At 42.9% G+C, this 23,669-nt stretch overlaps 1 protein-coding gene across 3 annotated transcripts; it reads left to right on the forward strand.

The window, feature by feature from the left end:
* The first annotated feature begins 10,874 nt into the window (after positions 1-10,874).
* On the forward strand, positions 10,875-23,255 carry LOC115154007 (solute carrier family 22 member 5). 3 transcript variants are annotated; one of them, XM_029699761.1, is made up of 10 exons: positions 10,875-11,752; positions 19,844-19,947; positions 20,228-20,382; positions 20,501-20,672; positions 20,910-21,036; positions 21,195-21,325; positions 22,028-22,242; positions 22,488-22,670; positions 22,831-22,966; positions 23,130-23,255. In XM_029699761.1, exons 1-10 carry the CDS (start codon positions 11,360-11,362, stop codon positions 23,206-23,208), a joined length of 1,695 nt encoding a protein of 564 aa, XP_029555621.1. In that variant the 5' UTR covers positions 10,875-11,359; the 3' UTR covers positions 23,209-23,255. The 3 variants fall into 3 exon arrangements, with proteins under 3 accessions (XP_029555621.1, XP_029555623.1, XP_029555622.1); XM_029699763.1 differs by having other exon boundaries at positions 22,488-22,633; positions 23,130-23,253; XM_029699762.1 differs by having other exon boundaries at positions 10,876-11,752; positions 21,228-21,325.
* Positions 23,256-23,669: the final 414 nt, after the last annotated feature.

Genomic DNA, 23,669 nt, shown 5'->3' on the forward strand with positions numbered 1-23,669 from the left:
TCCATTGTCCTGAGTCTGCACAACTCTGCCAGGACCTTGGCTCAAGGGAGATACTAAAGTGTTTTAGTACTATATCTCTTGACACAATGATGAAAATAATCATGGCCTCCAAACCCTCAAGCTGCATACTGGACCCTATTCCAACTAAACTACTGAAAGAGCTGCTTCCTGTGCTTGGCCCTCCTATGTTGAACATAATAAACGGCTCTCTATCCACCGGATGTGTACCAAGCTCACTAAAAGTGGCAGTAATAAAGCCTCTCTTGAAAAAGCCGAATCTTGACCCAGAAATTATAAAAAACTATCGGCCTATATCGAATCTTCCATTCCTCTCAAAAAATTTTGAAAAAGCTGTTGCACAGCAACTCACTGCCTTCCTGAAGACAAACAATGTATACGAAACGCTTCAGTCTGGTTTTAGACCCCATCATAGCACTGAGACTGCACTTGTGAAGGTGGTAAATGACCTTTTAATGACGTCAGACCGAGGCTCTTCATCTGTCCTCGTGCTCCTAGATCTTAGTGCCGCTTTTGATACCATCGATCACCACATTCTTTTGGAGAGATTGGAAACCCAAATTGGTCTACATGGACAAGTTCTGGCCTGGTTTAGATCTTATCTGTCGGAAAGATATCAGTTTGTCTCTGTGAATGGTTTGTCGTCTGACAAATCAATTGTAAATTTCGGTGTTCCTCAAGGTTCCGTTTTAGGACCACTATTGTTTTCACTATATATTTTACCTCTTGGGGATGTCATTCGAAAACATAATGTTAAATTTCACTGCTATGCGGATGACACACAGCTGTACATTTCAATGAAACATGGTGAAGCTCCAAAATTGCCCTCGCTAGAAGCCTGTGTTTCAGACATAAGGAAGTGGATGGCTGCAAACTTTCTACTTTTAAACTCGGACAAAACAGAGATGCTTGTTCTAGGTCCCAAGAAACAAAGAGACCTTCTGTTCAATCTGACAATTAATCTGGATGGTTGTACAGTCGTCTCAAATAAAACTGTGAAGGACCTCGGTGTTACTCTGGACCCTGATCTCTCTTTTGAAGAACATATCAAGACTGTTTCAAGGACAGCTTTTTTCCATCTACGTAACATTGCAAAAATCAGAAACTTTCTGTCCAAAAATGACGCAGAAAAATTAATCCATGCTTTTGTTACTTCTAGGCTGGACTACTGCAATGCTCTACTCTCCGGCTACCCGGATAAAGCACTAAACAAACTTCAGTTAGTGCTAAATACGGCTGCTAGAATCCTGACTAGAACCCCAAAATTTGATCATATTACTCCAGTGCTAGCCTCCCTACACTGGCTTACTGTTAAGGCAAGGGCTGATTTCAAGGTTTTACTGCTAACCTACAAAGCATTACATGGGCTTGCTCCTACCTATCTTTCCGATTTGGTCCTGCCGTACATACCTACACGTACGCTACGGTCACAAGACGCAGGCCTCCTAATTGTCCCTAGAATTTCTAAGCAAACGGCTGGAGGTAGGGCTTTCTCCTATAGAGCTCCATTTTTATGGAATAGTCTGCCTACCCATGTGAGAGACGCAGACTCAGTCTCAACCTTTAAGTCTTTACTGAAGACTTATCTCTTCAGTAGGTCCTATGATTAAGTGTAGTCTGGCCCAGGAGTGTGAAGGTGAACGGAAAGGCTGGAGCAACGAACCGCCCTTGCTGTCTCTGCCTTGCCGGTTCCCCTCTTTCCACTGGGATTCTCTGCCTCTAACCCTATTACAGGGGCTGAGTCACTGACTTACTGGTGTTCTTCCATGCCGTCCATGGGAGGGGTGCGTCACTTGAGTGTGTTGAGTCACTGACGTGGTCTTCCTGTCTGGGTTGGCGCCCCCCCCTTGGGTTGTGCCATGGCGGAGATTTTGTGGGCTATACTCGGCCTTGTCTTCGGACGGTAAGCTGGTGGTTGTAGACATCCCTCTAGTGGTGTGGGGGCTGTGCTTTGGCAAAGTGGGTAGGGTTATATCCTGCCTGTTTGGCCCTGTCCGGGGGTATCATCGGATGGGGCCACAGTGTCTTCTGATCCCTCCTGTCTCAGCCTCCAGTATTTATGCTGCAGTAGTTTATGTGCCGGGGGGCTAGGGTCAGTCTGTTTCATCTGGAGTATTCTCTTGTCTTATCCGGTGTCCTGTGTGAATTTAAATATGCTCTCTCTAATTCTCTCTTTCTCTCTTTCTTTCTTTCTCTCGGAGGACCTGAGCCCTAGGACCATGCCTCGGGACTACCTGGCATGATGACTCCTTGCTGTCCCCAGTCCACCTGGCCATGCTGCTGCTCCAGTTTCAACTGTTCTGCCTGCGGCTACGGAACCCTGACCTGTTCACTGGACGTGCTTGTTGCACCCTCGACAACTACAATGATTATTATTATTTGACCATGCTGGTCATTTATGAACATTTTAACATCTTGACCATGTTCTGTTATAATATCCACCCGGCACAGCCAGAAGAGGACTGGCCACCCCTCATAGCCTGGTTCCTCTCTAGGTTTCTTCCTAGGTTTTTGGCCTTTCTAGGGAGTTTTTCCTAGGGAGTTTTTCCTAGCCACCGTGCCTCTTTCACATGCATTGCTTGCTGTTTGGGGTTTTAGGCTGGGTTTCTGTACAGCACTTTGAGATTTCAGCTGATATACGAAGGGCTATATAAATAAATTTGATTTGATTTTGATTTTGATTTATGGGGGTGCCGCAGGGTTCAATTCTCGGGCCGACTCTCTTCTCTGTATACATCAATGATGTCGCTCTCGCTGCTGGTGATTCAACAGGCCCTCCGAGCTTCAATGCCATACAACTCTCCTTCCGTGGCCTCCAACTCCTCTTAAAACCTGTTGAGGATCTTATCCCGATCTTATCCCGGTATTGGGATTCATTGTCATGTGACCATGGCGGGGAATTCAAAACTGCAAGAGTAATCATTTCAAAAAATCAAATAATCAACTATTTTCCTCCATTTGAAAGATATATCTCCTAAATCTAACCACGCTGTCCGATTTTCAGAGGCATTACGGAGAATGCATAAAGTTAGGTTATGTGAGGAGAGTACATTGACAATAGCTGCGTGTAATGTTTAGCCAATTCAAAGAAGGGCATCAACAGACAGAAAACTAGCTAGAATTATGCACTTACCTTTGACAATCTGCATCAGATGACACTCATAGGACATTATGTTATACAATACATGCATTTTTAGTTCCATCAAGTTCATATTTATATCCAAAAACAGCATTTACAGTCGCGGTGAAATTCAGAATTTTTTTCGGCTCGAATGCACCCAGTGAATCCAGCATTACAAATCACGGAATTACTATTCGAAAACATTGGTAAATTATAATATTGTCATTCAAAGAATAATATATTATCATCTCGTAATTGCTACCGAATGGCCAGATCTCAAAATAACTTTACTGGGAAATCACATTTTGCATAAACTGGGTCCTATGCTAACAACAATAAGCTATATGCTAAGCTAAGCTAAGCTATACCGTTAGCATTAGCATCATCTAATATCGATAATAACATTCTAAATATCCCCTTACCTTTGATTATCTCCATCAGAAGGCGCTGCCAGAGATCCCAGGTCCAGAACAAATGTGGTTTCTTTTGACAAAGTTCATAATTTATGTCCAAATAGTTAGCGTTCAGTAGGCTCCCACAAAATGAGGTGGGCAGTGTAAAGTCACGTCAAAAAGCTAAAGAAAACCTAGTAAATAATCTATTTACGTTTGTTTAAACATGTCAAACGTTGTTCATCATTAATCTTTTGGTCCATTTTTAACGTGAAACATCAGTAAACATCAGTAATATTTTCACACAACCTATCAAGTGTCTAGAATAAACGATAATGACAAAGGCACTCTTCTCAGATTCATGCGCAGGCGCAAAAAATGAAGTGATGACGTGTCAACTTGTAAGCTTTCTTATTCGGTCTGTATTCATCACAGATGCTTCCAACAACTTTCTAAAGATCGTTGACATCTAGTGGAAGCAGTAGGAGTTGCGAACTGAATCCTTTCTCACTGTGGTATCTTTAAAACAATGACACTAAATAGTACAGTCACAAAATTCTCATTTTTTTAAATCTATTTTTCACAGGTTTTTGCCTGCAATATGAGTTTTGTTATACTTACAGACACCATTCAAACTGTTTTAGAAAATTCAGAGTGTTTTCTATCCGAATGTGTTAATAATATGCATATCCTAGCTTCTGAGTTGGTGTAGGAGGCAGTTAAAAATTGCCACATATTTTTTTCAAAATTCTCAATACTGCCCCCGTGGCCCGTAGAGGTTAAATTCAAGTAAAACTAAATCAATGCTCTTCAACCGATCACTGCCCGCACCTGCCCGCCCGTCCAGCATCACTACTCTGGACGGTTCTGACTTAGAATATGTAGACAACTACAAATACCTAGGTGTCTGGTTGGACTGTGTGTGTAACTCTGTGTAACTCTGTGTTGTTGTGTGTGTCGAACTGCTTTGCTTTATCTTGGCCAGGTCGCAGTTGTAAATGAGAACTTCTTCTCAACTAGCCTACCTGGTTAAATAAAGGTGAAAAAAATAAAATCAAAACAACTCAAGACAGTCAGGAAGTTAAAGCTTGGTCGCAAATGGGTCTTCCAAATGGACAATGAACCCAAGCATACTTCCAAAGTTGTGGCAAAATGGTTTAAGGACAACAAAGTCAAGGTATTGGAGTGGCCATCACAAAGCCCTGACCTCAATCCTATAGAACATTTTTGGGCAGAACTGAAAAAGCGTGTGCGAGCAAGGGGGGCTACAAACCTGACTCAGTTACACCAGCTCTCTCTATCACAGCTTTCTGAAGGATCGGACCAAAACGCAGCGTGTTCGTAGTTCCACATATTTTTAGTAATCGTGAAACTAAATGTAATACACCAACCGCTTTAAATCACAAAACAACAAAAACAGACAGTCGTGAAGAGGGCTCAACAAAGCCTGTTCCCCCTCAGGAGACTAAAAAGATTTGGCATGGGTCCTCAGATCCTTAAAAGGTTCTACAGCTGCACCATCGAGAGCATCCTGACTGATTGCATCACTGCCTGGTATGGCAATTGCTCGGCCTCCCACCGCAAGGCACTACAGAGGGTAGTGCATATGGCCCAGTACATCACTGGGGCCAAGCTTCCTGCCATCCAGGACCTCTATACCAGGCGGTGTCAAAGGAAGGCCCTAAGAATTGTCAAAGACTCCAGTCACCCTAGTCATAGACTGTTCTCTCTGCTACCGCATGGCAAGCAGTACCGGAGCACCAAGTCTATGTCCAAAAGGCTTCTTAACAGCTTCTAACCTCAAGCAAAAAGACTCCTGAACAGCTAATCAAATGACTACCCCCCACCCCCTCTTTTACTCTGCTGCTACTCTGTTTATTATCTATGCATAGTCACTTTAACTCCACCTATACGTACATATTATCTCAATTTCCTCGACTAACAGGTGCCCCTGCACATTGACTCTGTACAGGTACCCCCTGTATATAGCCTCGCTATTGTTATTTTACTGCTGCTGTTTAATTATTTGTTACTTTTATTTAAACATTTTTACTTAACACTTATTTTTCTTAAACCTTCTTAAAGCATTGTTGGTTAAGGGCTTGTAAGTAAGCATTTCACTGTAAGGTCTACACCTGTTGTATTCGGTGCATGTGACAAATAACATTTAGTATGATTTGATCATTAATCACACTGTTCAATGGCAACAGCCATTGTTTACATTGTGGGAGGCAACCCGTTAGTTAAAACCTAAGTAGACAATGCTGTTTCTAACTTCTTGACTACTGAAAAGTCCAGCCTCAATCCCTCACAAATATTAAATCGTCACTATTTCAACTAAATTATCAACACAGCGTTGGTTAATGGCTAGAAAAACAAATGAATAATAAAATATACAGGTTTAAATACTTTGGTCCTTTTCATAGGGGTCAATAATTATTAGTAGTAGTAGCAGTCTGATTAACATAATGATCACCTATTAGTCTACGTAAAATACGAGAATTTACATCCATAAGTAGGGTGAGTATTTGCAAAGTGGGACACTTTCTGAAATTTGCTTTCTGGAACAGCTTACAGTATTATCCCATTGTCTTAACCCACAACATGATACCGTTCTAGATAGCTGAAGAACTCTATTACACTATACAAACTAAAACATTAAGAAATAACTAACGTGTGTGTGTGTGTGTGTGTCCTCAGATCAGGAGTGCAGATCAAATCAAATCCAAACAAATGTTATTTGTCACATGCGCCGAATACAACAAGCATAGACTTTAGCGTGAAATGCTTACTTACAAGCCCTTAACCAACAGTGCAGTTCAAGAAATAGAAGAAAGTATTTACTAAATAACCTAAAGTAAAAAAAGGAAAATCAATAAGTAACACAAGAAAATTACATAACAATAAGAGGCTATATAGAGGGGGTACCGGTACCGGAGTCAATGTGTGGGGGTTCAGGTTAGTTGAGGTAATTTGTAAAATGACTATGCATAGATAAACAGCAAGTAGCAGCAGTGTAAAAATAAAGGGGGGGGGGTGTCAATGTAAATAGTCCGGGTGGCCATTTGATTAGCTGTTCAGTCTTATGGCTTGTGGGTAGAAGCTGACCTGTTGAGGACAGACGTTCCACTAGCAGAACGCCTAGCCAACATCCAATGGAACAGCATGGCGCAAAATACAAAACCTCAAAAATACATGTTACACAATACATGTATGTTTTGTTTGATAAAGTTCATATTTATATCCAAAAACAGCATTTTACATTGGCGCGTGATGTTCAGAAAATGTATTCCCACCAAAAACTTCTGGTGAATTTACAAAAATACTCATCATAAACGTTGACAAAACACATAACAATTATTTTAAGAATTATAGATACAGTACTCCTTTATGCAACCGCTGTGTCAGATTTTAAAATAGCTTTACGGAGAAAGCACATTTTTCAATATTTTGAGTACATAGCTCGCCATCACAGCAAGCTATACAGACACCCGCCAAGTTCGGGGTCACCTAAACTCAGAATTAGTATTATAAATATTCTCTTACCTTTGCTGATCTTCGTCAGAATGCACTCCCAGGACTGCTACTCCGTTTTGTTCGTGCGTTCAGGTCACTATCCAAAGGCATACCGCGCGAGCACAATTGGAGACACAAAAAGTCAAAATGTTCCATTACCGTACTTAGAAGCATGTCAAACGTTGTTTAAAATCAATCTTTATGGTATTTTTAACGTAAAAATGCGATAATATTCCAACCAGACAATAGCATATTCATTCAAGGAGAAAAAGAAGGAACAGCGCGCTCGCGGGACCGCGCATATCCAATCCCTTTGTCCCCAGGCAGTCCACTCAGTGACTGAGCTCCTATACTCTGCCCAGTGACAGGAGAATGCTGAAACAACTTTCTGAAGGCTTTTGACAGCCAATGGAAGCCTTAGGAAGTGCAACGTGACCCCACAGACACTGTAGTTTTGAAAGGGATTAGAAAGAAGAACTACAATTCTCAGATCCTCCACTTCCTGGTTGAATTTTTCTCATGTTTTTGCCTGCCATATGAGTTCTGTTATACTCACAGACACCATTCAAACAGTTTTAGAAACTTCAGAGTGTTTCTATCCAAATCTGCTAATAATATGCATATTCTCGTTTCTGGGCAAGAGTAGTAACCAGTTTAATTTGGGTACGTTTTTCATCCGGCCATGAAAATACTGCCCCCTATCCTCAACAGGTTTTAAGGAGCCTTTTTGGTCCTAGACTTGGCGCTCTGGTACCGCTTGCTGTGAGGTAGCAGAGAGAACAGTCTATGACTTGGGTGACTTGACAATTTTTTGGGCCTTCCTCTGACACCACCTAGTATATAGGTCCTGGATGTCAGGAAGCTTGGCCCCAGTGATGCACTGGGCAGTATGTGCTACCCTCTGTAGTGCCATACAGTCAGATACCGAGCAGTTACCATACCAGGCAGTGATAAAACCGGTCAGGATGCTCTCGATGCTGCAGCTGTAGAACTTTTTGAGGATCTGGGGACACAAATCTTTCCAGTCTCCAGAGGGGGAAAAGGTGTTGTCGTGCCCTCTTCACAACTGTCTTGGTGTGTTTGGATCATGCTAGTTCGTTGGTGATGTGGACACCAAGGAACTTGAAACTCTCGACCTGCTCCACTTCAGGCCCGTCAATGTTAATGGGGGCATACCCGGCCCTCCTTTTCCTATAGTATACCATCAGCTCCTTTGTCTTGCTCACAATGAGGAAAATGTCGTTGTCTTGGCACCACACTGCCAGGTCTCTGACCTCCTCCCTATAGGCTCTCATCATTGTCGGTGATCAGGCCTACCACTGCTGTGTCTTCAGCAAACTTAATGATAGTGTTGGAGTCGTGCTTGGTAACGCAGTCATGGGTGAACAGGGAGTACAGGAGGGGACTAAGTACACACCCCTGAGGGGCCCCTGTGTTGAGGATCAGCGTGGCAGATGTGTTGTTACCTACCCTTATAACCTGGGGGCGGCCAGTCAGGATGTCCAGGATCCAGTTGCAGAGGGAGGTGTTTAGTCCCAGGGTCTTTTGCTTAGTGATGAGCTTTGTGGGTACTATGGTGTTGAATGCTGAGCTTTAGTCAATGAACAGCATTCTCACATAGGTGTTCCTTTTGTCCAGGTGGGAAAGGGCAGTGTGATTGCATCTGCGGATCTGTTGGGGCGGTTAACGAATTGGAGTTGGTCTAGGGTATCCGGCATGATGGTGTTGATGTGATCCATGACCAGCCTTTCAAAGCACTTCATGGCTACCGATGTGAGTGCTACGGGGGCGGTAGTCATTTAGACAGGTTACCTTCGCTTTCTTGGGCACAAAGACTATGGTGGTCTGTTTGAAACATGTAGGTATTACAGACTCGGTCAGGGAGAGGTTGAAAATGTCAGTAAAGACACTTATCAGTTGGTCCGTGCATGCTTTTAGTACATGTCCTGGTAATCCGTCTGCCCCTGCGGCTTTGTGAATGTTGACGTGTTTAATGGTCTTGCTCACATCTTCTACGTAGAGCGTGATCACACAGTCATCCGGAACAGCTAGTGCTCTCATGCATGTTTCAGTGTTACGTGACTCGAAGCGAGCATAAAATGCATTTAGCTTGTCTGGTAGGCTCGCGTCACTGGGCAGCTCGCGGCTGGGTCTCCTTTTGTAGTCCGTAATAGTTTGCAAGCCCAGTCACATTCAAAGAGCGTCAGAGCCGGTGTAGTAGGATTCAATCTTAGTCCTGTATTGACGCTTTGCCTATTTGATGGTTCGTCTGAGGGCATAGCAGGATTTCTTATAAGCGTCCGGGTTAGAGTCCCGCTCCTTGAAAGCAGCAGTTCTAGCATTTAGCTCGTTGCGAATGTTGCCTGTAATCCATGGCTTCTGGTTGGAATACGTACGTACGGTCACTGTGGGAACAACGTCGTCGGTCCACTTATTGATGAAACCGGTGACTGAGGTGGTATTCTCCTCAATGCCATTGGATGAATCCCGGAACATATTCCAGTCTGTGCCAGCAAAACAGTCCTGTAGCGTAGCATCCGCGTCATCTGACCACTTCCGTATTGAGCGAGTCACTGGTACTACCTGCTTTAGTTTTTGCTTGTAAGCAGGAATCAGAAGGATAGAAGGATATGGGAAACACCTATTCTCTGTTTGTCCTCCCCTCTATCCCCTACCTCTCTTTCCTCCTGTCATCTGCTTGAAAACTTTTAAGAGAGAGGGAAATAGAGAGACATGAGAGGTTAAAATCTTAGGGACAATTCTAAGGGGCAATTATTGAAATGAACACCATGCAAGAGGCTACAAAGAATGTGTGTGTGTCCTGTCCCCACGAGTTGGTTTTCTCTTCCAGCGGTCTGGTTGGAGTCTCTTCTTTTCTATTCGTTGGCTTCAGTGGTGTACATCCCCATCTCCTTTCCTCTTTTTCAACTTCTCCCCCACGTTCACAAGGAAGCAATTGTGTGCCATGTTAATCACACTGTATTATTGATCTACTAGTGTTACAAGTGACAAAATGTTTACCATTCATTTTTACTGTGTTAAAATTGAATTAGGTTGCCTAACATTTCTGTGTAATATACAATAAACTAGAGTTTTTCCAATATTGTGCTTTGCAATGTTAATGAAATGGATTAGTGATCCACCAGTAGCAAACATGACAATGTTTAACATACATTTTTACTGTGTTAAAATTGAATAAGGTTCCATAACATTTAATTTTAATATACAGTACACATTTATTTTCCAATGTTGGAGCTGGCATAATATGGGAATGTTATGTTTTGCGATGTTAATGACAATGGATTATTGATCTGCTAGAGGCACACATAAAAAAATAACTATACCAGTCATTTTTACAGTGATATTTTTCTCACACAGGGGTCCTCAAAGTTCACTAATATAAATACTTAAAATAACGAATACTGGGATGGACCAAGAAAATGTAGTTATTTAACACTTTTTAAATGTGTAATCTTTCTTTAATGAAATACCCCCCAAAATTGTCTTTATCATATCAAGCTCTCTTAGATCTTGCTATGAAGTTGTGAGCGTGTGTGTGTTTGCAAAATATTACCCCTGTTTGGCTACTGCCTCACTCTACCCGTGATATCAAAGTCATTTTTAATTAGGCGTGAAAATGAATTTGGTATAATTTTGATTAAGGAACATTGAATAAGTGTGCTTCAAACTGTTTGCTTGGAATGATTAGCAGCTATCGTGCATGAGAGTGCATCTGACTCAGTTTCCAAGACAGGAAACACTCTGTACCGTAAAGTGTTGTGTATTCACGCACAAACATTCACTGCAAACCAAAGAACAGTGTCGGCTCACTTGACTGTAGTCTCTCTGTGGGAAGGTCTAGGCAAGCTAGGTACAGTAATAAGACTCTGATTCGGCTATGTTAAACAACCTATTTTCCATCTTGGCTTAGCTTACACTTCTAAAAATGGGTCATTCTAGTTGAGGAAGTTTTTTGATACAGGCCAGGCTGGTTTAAGTTTGGGTGTTTTGGTCCCAGTCTGATAGTGTCTGAGGGAGTGCCAGTCAGTCAGTCACACAGATGTGGACAGTTAGTCGATGCTAGAGGCTGTAAATCATTAGTGTGATGGGGTCATGTAGACAAAGTTCAGAGCAGAGAATGTAAAGAGTGCTCCCTGGCTGACTTAGATTCCTGGCTGCCATTGACTCATTATTATCCTAGAGATCAACAGTGTTGAGGGGAGGAAGCCAGGCAGCGTTTAAAGTTTACAGGTTACAGCTGCAGCTTTACTCCGCTACAACACCCAGCCATAAGAGGAGGCCTTGGCTCAGCATGAGAGGCTATGAGGATAACACAGCCTTCCTGGGGGAGTGGGGACCCTTTCAACAGACTGTCTTCTTTCTGCTCTGTGCCAGCACCATTCCCAACGGATTCAGCGCCTTCTCCATCATCTTTCTAGGGGACAGCCCCCCGCACCACTGTTTTATCCCAGACTCGGGCAACCTGAGCGAGGCATGGAGGAAGGCCATCATTCCCATAGAGGTGGTGAACGGACAGGAGGAGGAGAGCAAGTGCAGCAGATACAGGCTGGATGTGGTCAGAAACCTGTCTGCTCTGGGCTACATCCCCGGCCTGGACGTCAACCTCACTGGGGTGGAGCAGGAGTGCTGTGTGGATGGATGGAGCTACAGCAAAGATATATACCAGTCCACCATAGTCACTGAGGTGAGTATACACACATTCTCTCTCTATAAACCGCTCCTGAAAATGCCCAGGGCAGTTGGGGGCCGATTCTGACCCGAGTGAAGCGTGCTTAGATGGAAGGTAATTCCCATTTTATGCACTTTTCTCTCCATGCTATTCTGACCATGAACATAAAGGGATAATTTGGGATTTTGGCAACAAAGCCCTTTATCTTCTTTCTCAGAGTCAGATTAACTCGTGGATTCCATTTTTATGTCTCTGTGTGCAGTTTGAATGAAGTAACAAGCCCCCTGCCTGTACTTCCCACAGAAACCAAATTTTTTGTCGCAACCCTGTCCCTGGTTGCCACTACTCTTGCTTAAAAAAAGGTTATATTTTAACAAACCTAACACAATGGTAAATCTAAGCGCATGCGGTAGCGTTATAGGTTCGGCAGTGCGTCAAGAATATTTTAGCTATTTTCATTATCACAATTATCGGCACACTTACTGGCATTCGTGCAAAAAGGATGGGATTTGATGAATAAACAACTTGTGGGTGTGTCGAGGCTCACTGGCCAATCAGAACGGGCTCTATGGAGAAATATGTAGTTGCTTCAGGTTGTGTAGTAACAGTCTTGTCACGTCCTGACCAGTAAAGGGGTTATTTGTTATTATAGTTTGGTCAGGACGTTTGTTTTATATGGTTCAGGGTGTGTGTGTATGTAGAGGGGTGTTTGATTTATGTATTCTGGGGTTTTGGTCATTGTTCTATGTTTGTATATTTCTATGTTTGTTCTAGGGTGTTTAGATCTGTGTTTAGATCTGTGTTTAGGTAATTGGGATTGGGGCCTTCAATTGGAGGCAGCTGTCTATCGTTGCCTCTGATTGAAGGTCCTATAATTAGGAATGTGTTTGTCATGGGAATTGTGGGAGGTTGTTCTTTGCATAGCTGTGGTTTGCATGCAAGACTGTTTGGTGTCTGTTCTTGTTTTGGTAAATAAACATGAGCATTCACGTACCCGCTGCGCCTTGGTCCATTCACTACGACGACTGTTACAAGTCTTATGTATTGCATTGGAATCAAGTACAATTCCAATGTTAGACCATTATAGTTTGTTAAATGGCTTACAGAAACAAAATAACAAAATGTAGACCTATCCCATCTTTGCTAAATACACTATATATACAAAAGTATGTGGACACCACTTCAAATTAGTGGATTCGGCTATTTCAGCCACACCCGTTGCTGACAAGTGTATGAAATCGAGCACACAGCCATGCAATCTCCATAGACAAACACTGGCAGTAAAATGGCCTTACTGAAGAGCTCAGTGACTTTCATCGTTGTACCGTCATAGGATGCCACCTCTCCAACAACTCAGTTCATCAAATATCTGCCCTGTTACAGCTGCCCCGGTCAACTGTAAGTGCTTTTATTGTGAAGTGGAAACAGCTAGGAGCAACAACGGCACAGCCGCAAAGTGGTAGGCCACACAAGCTCACAGAACGGGACCGCCGAGTGCTGAAGCGCGTAGTACGTAAAAATCGTCTGTCCTCACTATCGAGTTCCAAACTGTCTCTGGAAGCAAAGTCAGCACAAGAACTGTCCGTCGGGAACCTCATGAAATTGGTTTCCATAGCCAAATAGCCGCACACAAGCCTGAGATCACCATGCGCTATGCCAAGTGTCGCCTGGAGTGGTGTAAAGCTCTGGAGCAGTGGAAACGCGTTCACCGAAGTGATGAATCACGCTTCACCATCAGGCAGTCCGATGGACGAATCTGGGTTTGGCAGATGCCAGAAGAACGCTACCTGCCCCAATGCAAAGTGCCAACTATAAAGTTTGTTGGAGGAAGAATAATGGTCTGGGGCTGTTTTTCATGGTTCGGGCTAGGCCCATTAGTTCCAGTGAAGGGAAATCTTACCGCCACAACATACAATGACATTCTAGACGAACTGTGTGACAACAGTTTGGGGAAGGCCCTTTCCTGTTTCAGCATGACAATGGCCCCTTGGACAAAGCGAGGTCCATACAGAAAGGGTGTCGAGGATCAGTGTGGAAGTACTTGACTGGCCTTACACAGAGCCCTATGTAATGTGCTCAATTTGGCTGGGCAGCCAGCTAGCTCATGGAAGAGTTTTGGTGGTTCCAAACTTCTTTGATTTAAGAATGATGGAGGCCACTGTGTTTTTTGGGACTTTCAATGCTGCAGAAAGTTTTTGGTACTAAGAAAAGTCAGCCAAAACTTAAAACCTCAATGTCATTATGGAGTCAACATACAAGTGTAAGTAAAACGAATGTAAATAAGTTCATAATTGTGCTACAAATGCACAAAAACGTCTCGTAAAAGTAATGATGTTTTTGTTTGATTAGCTTTTGGAAATTGTAGAAATAAAACATTTTCCTTCTTCAGAAGTAGCTAGGCAGGCTAACGTTAGTTAGCTAATTCATTTGCTAGCAATCATACAGTAGGCGTATATTAATAATTATATAGTTAATATAAGTAGACATGCAATCATAATTGACTGTAGCGCATATAAAGCACCCACAATCTACCGGTGGCTGAAAACACAATCGTTGCGGGATGAACGAATGATGAATTTCCGGGCAAGGGCGGTCCATTTAAAAATCATTCCTTCATCCATCGGCCCTTGTCCTGCAAGTGTATACTCGTCATACGCCATAATACTTTATCAGAAGTGTCCACTTAATTTGAGGGCTGAGGGGAGGAGGTGTGTCTTTTAAGTGTTTGAAACACAGCCAAGGTCTCTGGAGTGTGATTCCCTGGCCAAATGGCAAAAACATTTTTTTTTTAGACACGTTAAAATGGTGAGATAGGCTTACACTTGGACATGAACAAATGACTATTAAGCTTGGTTAAATAATGATTTATAAATCCACTTAAAATGGTGATAAGACAAACTCTTATTCCATCATGCAACATTGCAAGGGTTTCACTGTTGACGAACATTCCCACTTTTGGATGGGATGCATTGGTGAAATTATTTATTTATCCAAGGAATTAAGGTATCATGTCTAGATCTGCCCATCTGCGCAACAAGCTCGCAGAAGCTCGCATCAGAAGCTCGCATCTTCCCAGAACCCTGTTCTCTTGGTAACGTTATCCGTTACCCAAGGGTATTACGTGAGACACACCCAGCATGTTAACGTTAGCTAGCCAGCTACTTGTGTCAACACACTATACGTAACGTTAGTTCCTTTTCAATGTAGCTAACTAATTAGTGTTAGCAAACACTATTATTGCTAGCTGGATAACCCAACAATTAGCTAGGTAACGTTAGCTAGCTAGGCCTAGCTAGCTATATGCTTGAACTATAGAAATCATGATGATGATAACTTTGTAGAGTGTTATGTTAAAGACTCATATTATTCTTCTTCTCTACCACATATTCCCACAAAGTCTCAGACTCCAGGATGGGAAAATGCTTACAAGAAAGAAACGGACAAAGAAAGTTGGCGATTTCCATTGTTACTTGTAATGGACGATAAAGACAATCCCATTTTTCTAAATTAGCAATCTAGGCTACTCACCATACTATAAACTACAGATTTGAGTAATCCCTTAGAATAGTTATTTTTATGTTTTTGAGTAGCCCGAAAGCTTTGCTTAATCTAACAATACAAATCCTTATTATTTTGTAAGAAATGTAAGGTATTTTTACATGTTGCAATAAAGTTGACAAAAGTAGAAGCTCAATGAAAATGGCGCCAAAGAGGATGGCTGACGTTTTCATGCCTCTAATCAATTGTGCTATTTTGTTCGTTTTTTGCGTTGTTTGTAACTTATTTTTAACCGTATTTTGTACATAGTGTTGCTGGTACCGTCTCTTCAGGACATCAGAACTGGGATTACTCACCACGGACTGGAAGAAGCTTCTTCCTTTAATATACTGCTCTCCTGGGAACAGGCCCAGATCCCCGTCATTTGTGTGAAGAAAAGACAGAGGAAAAGTGGATGCAGATCAGGCTGCCTTTTGAGAATCCGTAGGTGAGCGAGTAAACTCCCATTGTCATGAATTCTACTTGCTAACATGCAATCATTGGAAAATAAAATGGATGACCTACAAATACGATTATCCTACCAACGGGACATTAAGAACTGTAATATCCTATGATTCACCGAGTCATGGCTGAACGACGACACGGACAATATAGAGCTGTAGGGATTTTCAATGCACCGGCAGAACAGAGAAGCTATGTATGGTAAGACGAGGGGTGGGGGTGTGTGTCTTTTTGTCAAAAGCAGCTGGTGCATGATGTCTAATATTAAAGAAGTCTTGAGGTATTGCTCGCCTGAGGTAGAGTACCTTATGATAAACTGTAGACCACACTATCTACCAAGAGAGTTCTCACTATAATATTCGTAGCCATCTATTTACCAACACAGACCGATGCTGGCACTGAGAGCGCACTCAACCAACTCTATAAGGCCATAAGCAAACAAGAAAATGCTCATCCAGAAGCGGCGCTCCTAGTGGTCGTGGACGTTAATGCAGGCAAACTTAAATCAGTTTTCCCACATTTTTACCAGCATGTCACATGTGCAACCAGAGGAAAAACAACTCTAGACCACCTTCACTCCACACACAGAGATGCATGCAAAGCTCTCCCCCGCCCTCCATTTGGCAAATCCGACCATAATTCTTTCCCCCTGATTCCTGCTTACAAGCAAAAACTAAAGCAGGAAGCACCAGCTACTCGCTCAATACGGAAGTGGTCAGATGGCGTGGATGCTACGCTACAGGACAGTTTTGCTAGCACAGACTGGAATATGTTCCGGGATTCATCCAATGGCATTGAGGAGCATACCACCCCAGTCATCGGCTTCATCAATAAGTGCATCGACGACGTCGTCCCCACAATGACCATACGTACATATTCCAACCAGAAGCCATGGATTACAGGCAACATCCGCAACGAGCTAAAGGCTAGAGCTGCCGCTTTCAAGGAGCTAGACACTAATCCGGACGCCTATAAGAAATCTCACTATGCCCTCAGACGAACCATCAAACAAGCAAAGCATCAATACAGGATTAAGATTTAATCCTACTGCACCGGCTCTGACACTCGGATGTGGCATGGTTTGAAAACGATTACAGACTACAAAGGGAAACCCAGACGTGAGCTGCCCAGCGATGAGAGCATACCAGACGAGCTCAATGCCTTTTATGCTCGCTTCGAGGCAAGCAACACTGAAGCATGCACGAGAGCACGAGCCGATGTGAGCAAGACCTTTAATCAGGTCAACATTCACAAAGCCGCGGGGCCAGATGGATTACCAGGACGTGCACTCAAAGCATGCTCGGACCAACTGGCAAGTGTCTTCACTGACATTTTCAACCTCTCCCTGACTGAGTCTGTAATACCTACATGTTTCAAGCAGACCACCATAGTCCCTGTGCAATCTCAATCGCAATCCACACTGCCCTTTCCCACCTGGACAAAAGGAACACCTATGTAAGAATGCTGTTAATTGACTACAGCTCAGCATTCAACACCATATTGCCCACGAAGCTCATAATTAGGCTAAGGACCCTGGGACTAAACACCTCCCTCTGCAACTGGATCCTGGACATCCTGACGGACCGCCCCCAGGTGGTAAGGGTAGGCAACAACACATCTGCCACGCTGATCCTCAACACTGGGGCGCCTCAGGGGTGTGTACTTAGTCCACTCCTGTACTCCCTGTTCACCCACGACTGCTTGGCCAAACATGACTCCACCACCATCATTAAGTTTGCTGAAGACACAACAGTGGTAGGCCTGATGAGACAGCCTATAGGGAGGAGGTCAGAGACCTGGCAGCGTGGTGCCAGGCCAAAAACCTCTCCCTCAGTGTGAGCAAGACAAAGGAGCTGATGGTGGACTACAGGAAAAAGCGGGCCAAACAGGCCCCCATTAACATCAACAGGGCTGTAGTGGAGCAGGTTGAGAGTTTCAAGTTCCTTGGTGTCCACGTCACCAATGATCTTTCATGATCCAAACACACCATGGCAGTCATGAAGAGGGCACGACAACACCTTTTACCCCTCAGGAGACTGAAAAGATTTGGCATGGGTCCCGAGATCCTCAAAAAGTTCTACAGCTGCACCATCGAGAGCATCCTGACCAGTTGCATCACCGCCTGGTATGGCAACTGCTCGGCATCTGACCGCAAGACGCTACAGAGGGTAGTGCGTACGGCTCAGTACATCACTGGGGCCAAGCTTCCTGACATCCAGGACCTATATAATAGGCGGTGTCAGAGGAAAGCCCATAAAATTGTCAGAGACTCCAGTCACCCAAGTCATAGACTTTTTTCTCTGCTACTGCATGGCAAGCGGTATCAGAGCACCAAGTCTAGGACCAAAAGGCTCTCATACAGCTTCTACCCCCAAGCCATAAGACTGCTGAACAATTAATCAAATGGCCACCGGACTATTACATTGACCCCCCCCCCCATACATTTGTTTTGCACACTGCTGCTACACACTATTTATTATCTATGCATAGTCACTTCACTCTTTAGTCACTTTAGTTTATTTGGTAAATCTTTTCTTAACTCTTCTTGAACTGCACTGTTGGTTAAGAGTTTGTAAGTAAGAATTTCACGGTAAGGTCTACTCTTGCTGTATTCGGCGCATGTGACAATGTAACGGCCGTCGTCAGAATTAGACCAAGGTGCAGCAGAGGATGTGTTCATTATTAGAATTTGAATTCCAAAAAAGAGAACACTTTACAAAAACGAAACAAAAACGACCAGAAACAGTCCTGTCAGGAAACACACTGAACTGAAACAATTAGCCACAAAACCCAAAGGAAAAACATGCTCCTTATGTGTGACTCCCAATCAGCAACGACGAACTTCAGCTGTGCCTGATTGGGAGCCACACATGGCCCAAAACAAAGAAATACAAAAACATAGAAAAAGGAACATAGAACGCCCACCCAATGTAACACCCTGGCCTAACCAAAATAAAGAACAAAAACCCCTCTCTATGGCCAGGGCGTTACAGACAAATAAAGTTTGATTTGATCAATTTGTTTGTAGGTATTTTCACTTGGTAACGAGTAATAAGTAATTATATAGAAATTGCTATAGGTTATTTGTAACAACTAGTGACAACCTTTTATTTATGCAGATATTACATATATGTACTCTGTGGTGTATTAGTGTGTTTATTTTCTCACTTGGATGGTGCTTTCAGACGTTGAGGATTAGATTGTCAAAATGGGTAACATACTTTGTAGGTACACAATAATTACAAGTAAGTACACTTCAAGATACACTTCATTTTAACTAGCAAAGTCCTGTGTAACACCTAGTAATTACATTGTACCTTTGCAGATATTACATGTACTCTGTGTTGTACTTGAGGGTTTATCCTCTCACTTGGATGGTAACGAGGTGCAGGTTGTCATAATGGATAATGTACACATTAATTATAAATTATTATTTAAGTTATAATCTGTGATGACAGCTGTATGGTAGACCCCAGTCAGTGAGATTGACCTACTGTATACCTGATCTGTTTTTGTAAACTCAACCAAGTTAACCCAGATAGTACACTTTTTGGGGGCAAGTGCTAGCAACAACATTGAGTAGAGATTTTGACTGTAATAAGGACCCATTAAAACGAAGTGTTACCGAAAGGGGTGAATTCCTAAGTGGGAATTGTCCCCTAAGATTCTATGGGGATGTATCAAAGCTCTGCTCAAGTTACTGATATATAATATATTATGCTTTAAAAGACCAGGATGACCTCAGGTAAATGAGTGACTTTACTACTCTAGTATCACATTCTACTCACAGAATGATTGTCTATGTTCAAAACCATGTGACCATAACATCAGAGTGAGGTGTGAAGAGGTTCCTCAACAGACCAAAGTCAGCAAGCCTGAGTAACAACACCTAGACAGACAACAAAAATAAATTTGGAATGCCCCCCCCCCCCCCCACTCATTCCATAGAATCCTTTAGTAGAACCAGCATTTCTGAACTTGATTTGTCTGATGGGAATTTTCTGTTGTATGTTGATGCACTGAAGTTTGCACCATCGACTGTTCGCCCAATATGTATAACAATCAATATTTTTTTCTCACTATTCCCTGAATGCTGTTGTGTTTCAGTTTGACTTAGTGTGCAATGACAAATGGAAGCAGCCATTCACTTCCTCTGTGTACTTCCTTGGGGTGCTGTGTGGCTCCTTCTTCTCTGGACAGCTCTCTGACCGGTACTCCACCTCATGATGATCACTAAACAGTAGTGCGCATCCCAAATGGAACACTTTTACCTTTATAGTACACTATAGTTCATAGTGCACTAGTTCATAGTGCACTATAAAGGAATAAAGTGGGATGGGGTGTAGCCTAATCTTTGTTGATCTGTATAGATGGACTGACTAGGCCTATTTGCAGCTTCATAAAATCCACAATAACATCTTTGGAATACTAACTCTTTGACTGAAGAAAGTCCCCTCTCTTCTGATCTCTAAGTCCCTTGTGTGTTTATAGGTTTGGGCGAAAGCCTGTCCTTTTTGTGACCATGGCAGTCCAGACACTCTTTACCTTTGTTCAAGTCTTTTCTCAGTCCTGGGAAATGTTCTCAGTCCTCTTCTTCATTGTGGGACTGGGGCAAATATCCAACTATGTGGCAGCGTTCGTATTGGGTAAGTCATGCAAATCACAGGTTTAAGTGATGCCATTTTACAATCTTGGGTGAAATATAGTAAAACTGTAATAAAGCCTCAAGTCTGTATTTCTTAGTTTATTTATTGCTTTATTCAGGCACAGAAATCTTGACGGCCACAGTGCGTGTCCTATACGTTACACTGGGGGTGTGTCTGTTCTTTGCCTTCGGCTACATGATGCTGCCTCTCCTGGCATTCTTCATCCGTGACTGGAGGTCGCTCCTTCTAGTTATGTCAGTGCCTGGCCTGGTATACATCCCCCTCTGGTGGTAGGTCATGGGTAATACACCTTAGACATCAACCAAAGGTCACAGAAAACAGTCTTCATTCATAAACAGTCACAAAATGCATAGACATTTTTACATGAGAAATACACTGTGCATGAGAAAATACTTCTGAAATAGGCTGTACTATGATCCTTCCTCATTTTTGGCTTATTTTAATCATGTTTATGAAACCTAGTGTATTGTTTTGAACATTTACTTAAAAAATTAATTGTGCAACAGGTTCATCCCAGAGTCTCCCAGATGGCTGCTCTCTCAGGGAAGAGGGGAGGAGGCTGAGGCCATACTGAGAGACGCTGCCAGGAGGAACAGAGTCACAGCACCAGAGGTCATCTTTGAGGAGTCAGAGGTACCTCATTAAAATACTAAGCAGGTGCACCTGACTGACATCATAATCTCTATGAGATGGAATAAATGATTCATTTTGTAGCATTTTTTTTAATCCTTCACATTTGGAAAGGTATGCAGTCTGACTAAGTTAGCATAGAATTCATCTGGGCAACGCAGATGAATGTGTGCTACGAACACTATGATTTACAGGGTGAAGAGAAACCTAAACCAGAGGAACATCACAGTCCTCTGGACCTCCTGAAGACTAGCAACATTCGTAAAATGACCCTCATATTGGCTCTAGTGTGGTGAGCATCCATGAAAGTTCACACGATCACTCTTTTGAACCCTATCTCGTGATCATGGCATGCCATTCAGACATATGTAAAGCATTATTTACAGGGAAGTTATACCTGCAGCAAAAGTTAGGATCCGCTTCTAAGTGACTGGCCTATTGCCATGATCTTCAGTCTGTGAATATCTTTGACCACAACCATAGTAGCCATGGTTACGGTAGCATGATGTAACAGTAGAAGCTGTTCTTGGTTTCTCGCAATCATAGACTGAATTGTACACCAACTTACAATAATACATGATAGTAACATGATTGTAACATTATGTATTTACGTTACACAACCAGCTCATCCCAGGACAGATGTTTGACAACAGGGGGGTTGCATGTGGAAGTGCATATGTTGAGAGACACTTAACTACACAGGTCAATGTTTGACGAGGTTAACAGATATTAACAATGTTAATGTGTCAACAGTTCGAAAGATCAGGTTGAAGGTGCAACTAAGAAACAAAAGAATGTTATCCAAAAAGTTATGCAAAACCTGGTTAACGAAGCAACCTTGACCATACCACTTCACTCTGCCTCTCCACAATACTATGTATTGTAGGCCTACAGTGGCTTTACCTGGCTGTCCTCACCTATTGTGAAAAGTCTCACTTCAGACGGCTGATATTTCCATTGTTTTCGTGTTTCATACTTTCAATGTGTTATCCAGGTTCACCCTGAGTATGGGCTACTTCGCCATATCCCTGAACACATCCCGTCTCCATGGAGACCCCTACGTGAACTGTTTCATCTCTGCTGCCATCGAGGTGCCTGCTTACGTCATCAGCTGGCTCTTCTTGCGCTACCTACCCAGGAGGATATCTGCCTCTGCTAGCATGCTGCTAGGAGGGGGAGCGCTCTACTTCATCCAGCTGGTACCGCCAAGTAAGACTGTGTACCAAATGGCACCCTATTTCCTCATAGGGCTCTGGTCAAAAGGAGTGCCCTATAAAGGGAATAGGGTGTCATTTGGGATGCATCCAGAAACTAGCCTGACTCGCAGTTCTTGGTCCCACAATACAGTATCATAACCATGAAAAAGATCACCAATAGTGCACAAATAACAAAAAGGCACACAAAAAAAGATTTAGGCTTTGATTAACAATACCATATGTATCTCTCTGGGCCAGGTCTACCTAGCCTATCCATAGCCCTGGAGATGTTGGGTAAATTTGGCATGGCCATTGGTACTGCACTGATGTATGCCTACACTGGAGAGCTGTATCCCACAGTGATCAGGAACACTGCGTTAGGCTCCTGTGCCATGATCTCTCGGGTAGGCAGTATCCTCGCTCCCTACATCATGACCTTGAGTGAGTGTTTATTTTCAATGCAACAATTGACCACACAGTGGTGCTTAAAAGAGCCACATTCATATTCTGCTTTTCTGGCTATATATTATGTCAAGTCCCTTGCAATGTTTGAAATACATGAATAATTGTGTTCTCTCTCTCTCTTTCTCTCTCTCTAAAGGTACCTATTATAAGTATTTGCCATACATTTTACTGGGGAGTCTTCTTGTGCTGTCAGCTATGGCCATTCCCCTTTTACCAGAGAGCTTTGGCCATCCTCTACCAGAGACCATTAAGCAGATGCACAAACAAGAGTGGTGAGAAATACACATCACCTCATACTGTAGTTTAGTTTATTGGTCTTTCAGCATTATAACAGGCTATTTATGAAACAGTTGCAATTAAAAACACTGAATGACTCAGCTGATGTTGATTATGAGTGAAAACAATCCTTTAATAGTGTGTTAATCTTTCCTACAGGCTAAAGTGCTCATCTCTGAAGAGGATAAGAGACCACCTGAACAGCCCAATGAAGAAGCCAAATGACACTAGATTGTGATTACTTTATAACTGCTTTGAAAATACACTAAAAGTATGTGGACATCATTTCAAATGAGTGGATATGGCTATTTCAGCCACACCCGTTTCTGACACGTGTATACAACTGAGCACACATCCATGCAATCTCCATAGACAAACACCGGCAGTAGAATGGCCCTTACTGAAGTGCTCAATTACTTTCAAAGTGGCATTGTCATAGGATACCACCTTTCCAACAAGTCAGTTCGTCAAATTTCTGCCCTGCTAGAGCTGCCCTGTTCAACTGTAAGTGCTGTTATTGTGAAGTGGAAATGTCTAAGAGCAACAACGGCTCAGCCGCAAAGTGGTAAGCCACACAAGAACTGTTCGTCGGGAGCTTAATGAAAGGGGTTTCCATGGCCAAGCAGCTGCACACAAGCCTGAGATCACCATGTTTAATGCCAAGCGTCGGCTGGAGTGGTTTAAAGCTCGCCGCCAGTG

The sequence above is a fragment of the Salmo trutta genome, chromosome 19, assembly GCF_901001165.1.
Source record: "Salmo trutta chromosome 19, fSalTru1.1, whole genome shotgun sequence".
Lineage (NCBI taxonomy): Eukaryota > Metazoa > Chordata > Actinopteri > Salmoniformes > Salmonidae > Salmo > Salmo trutta.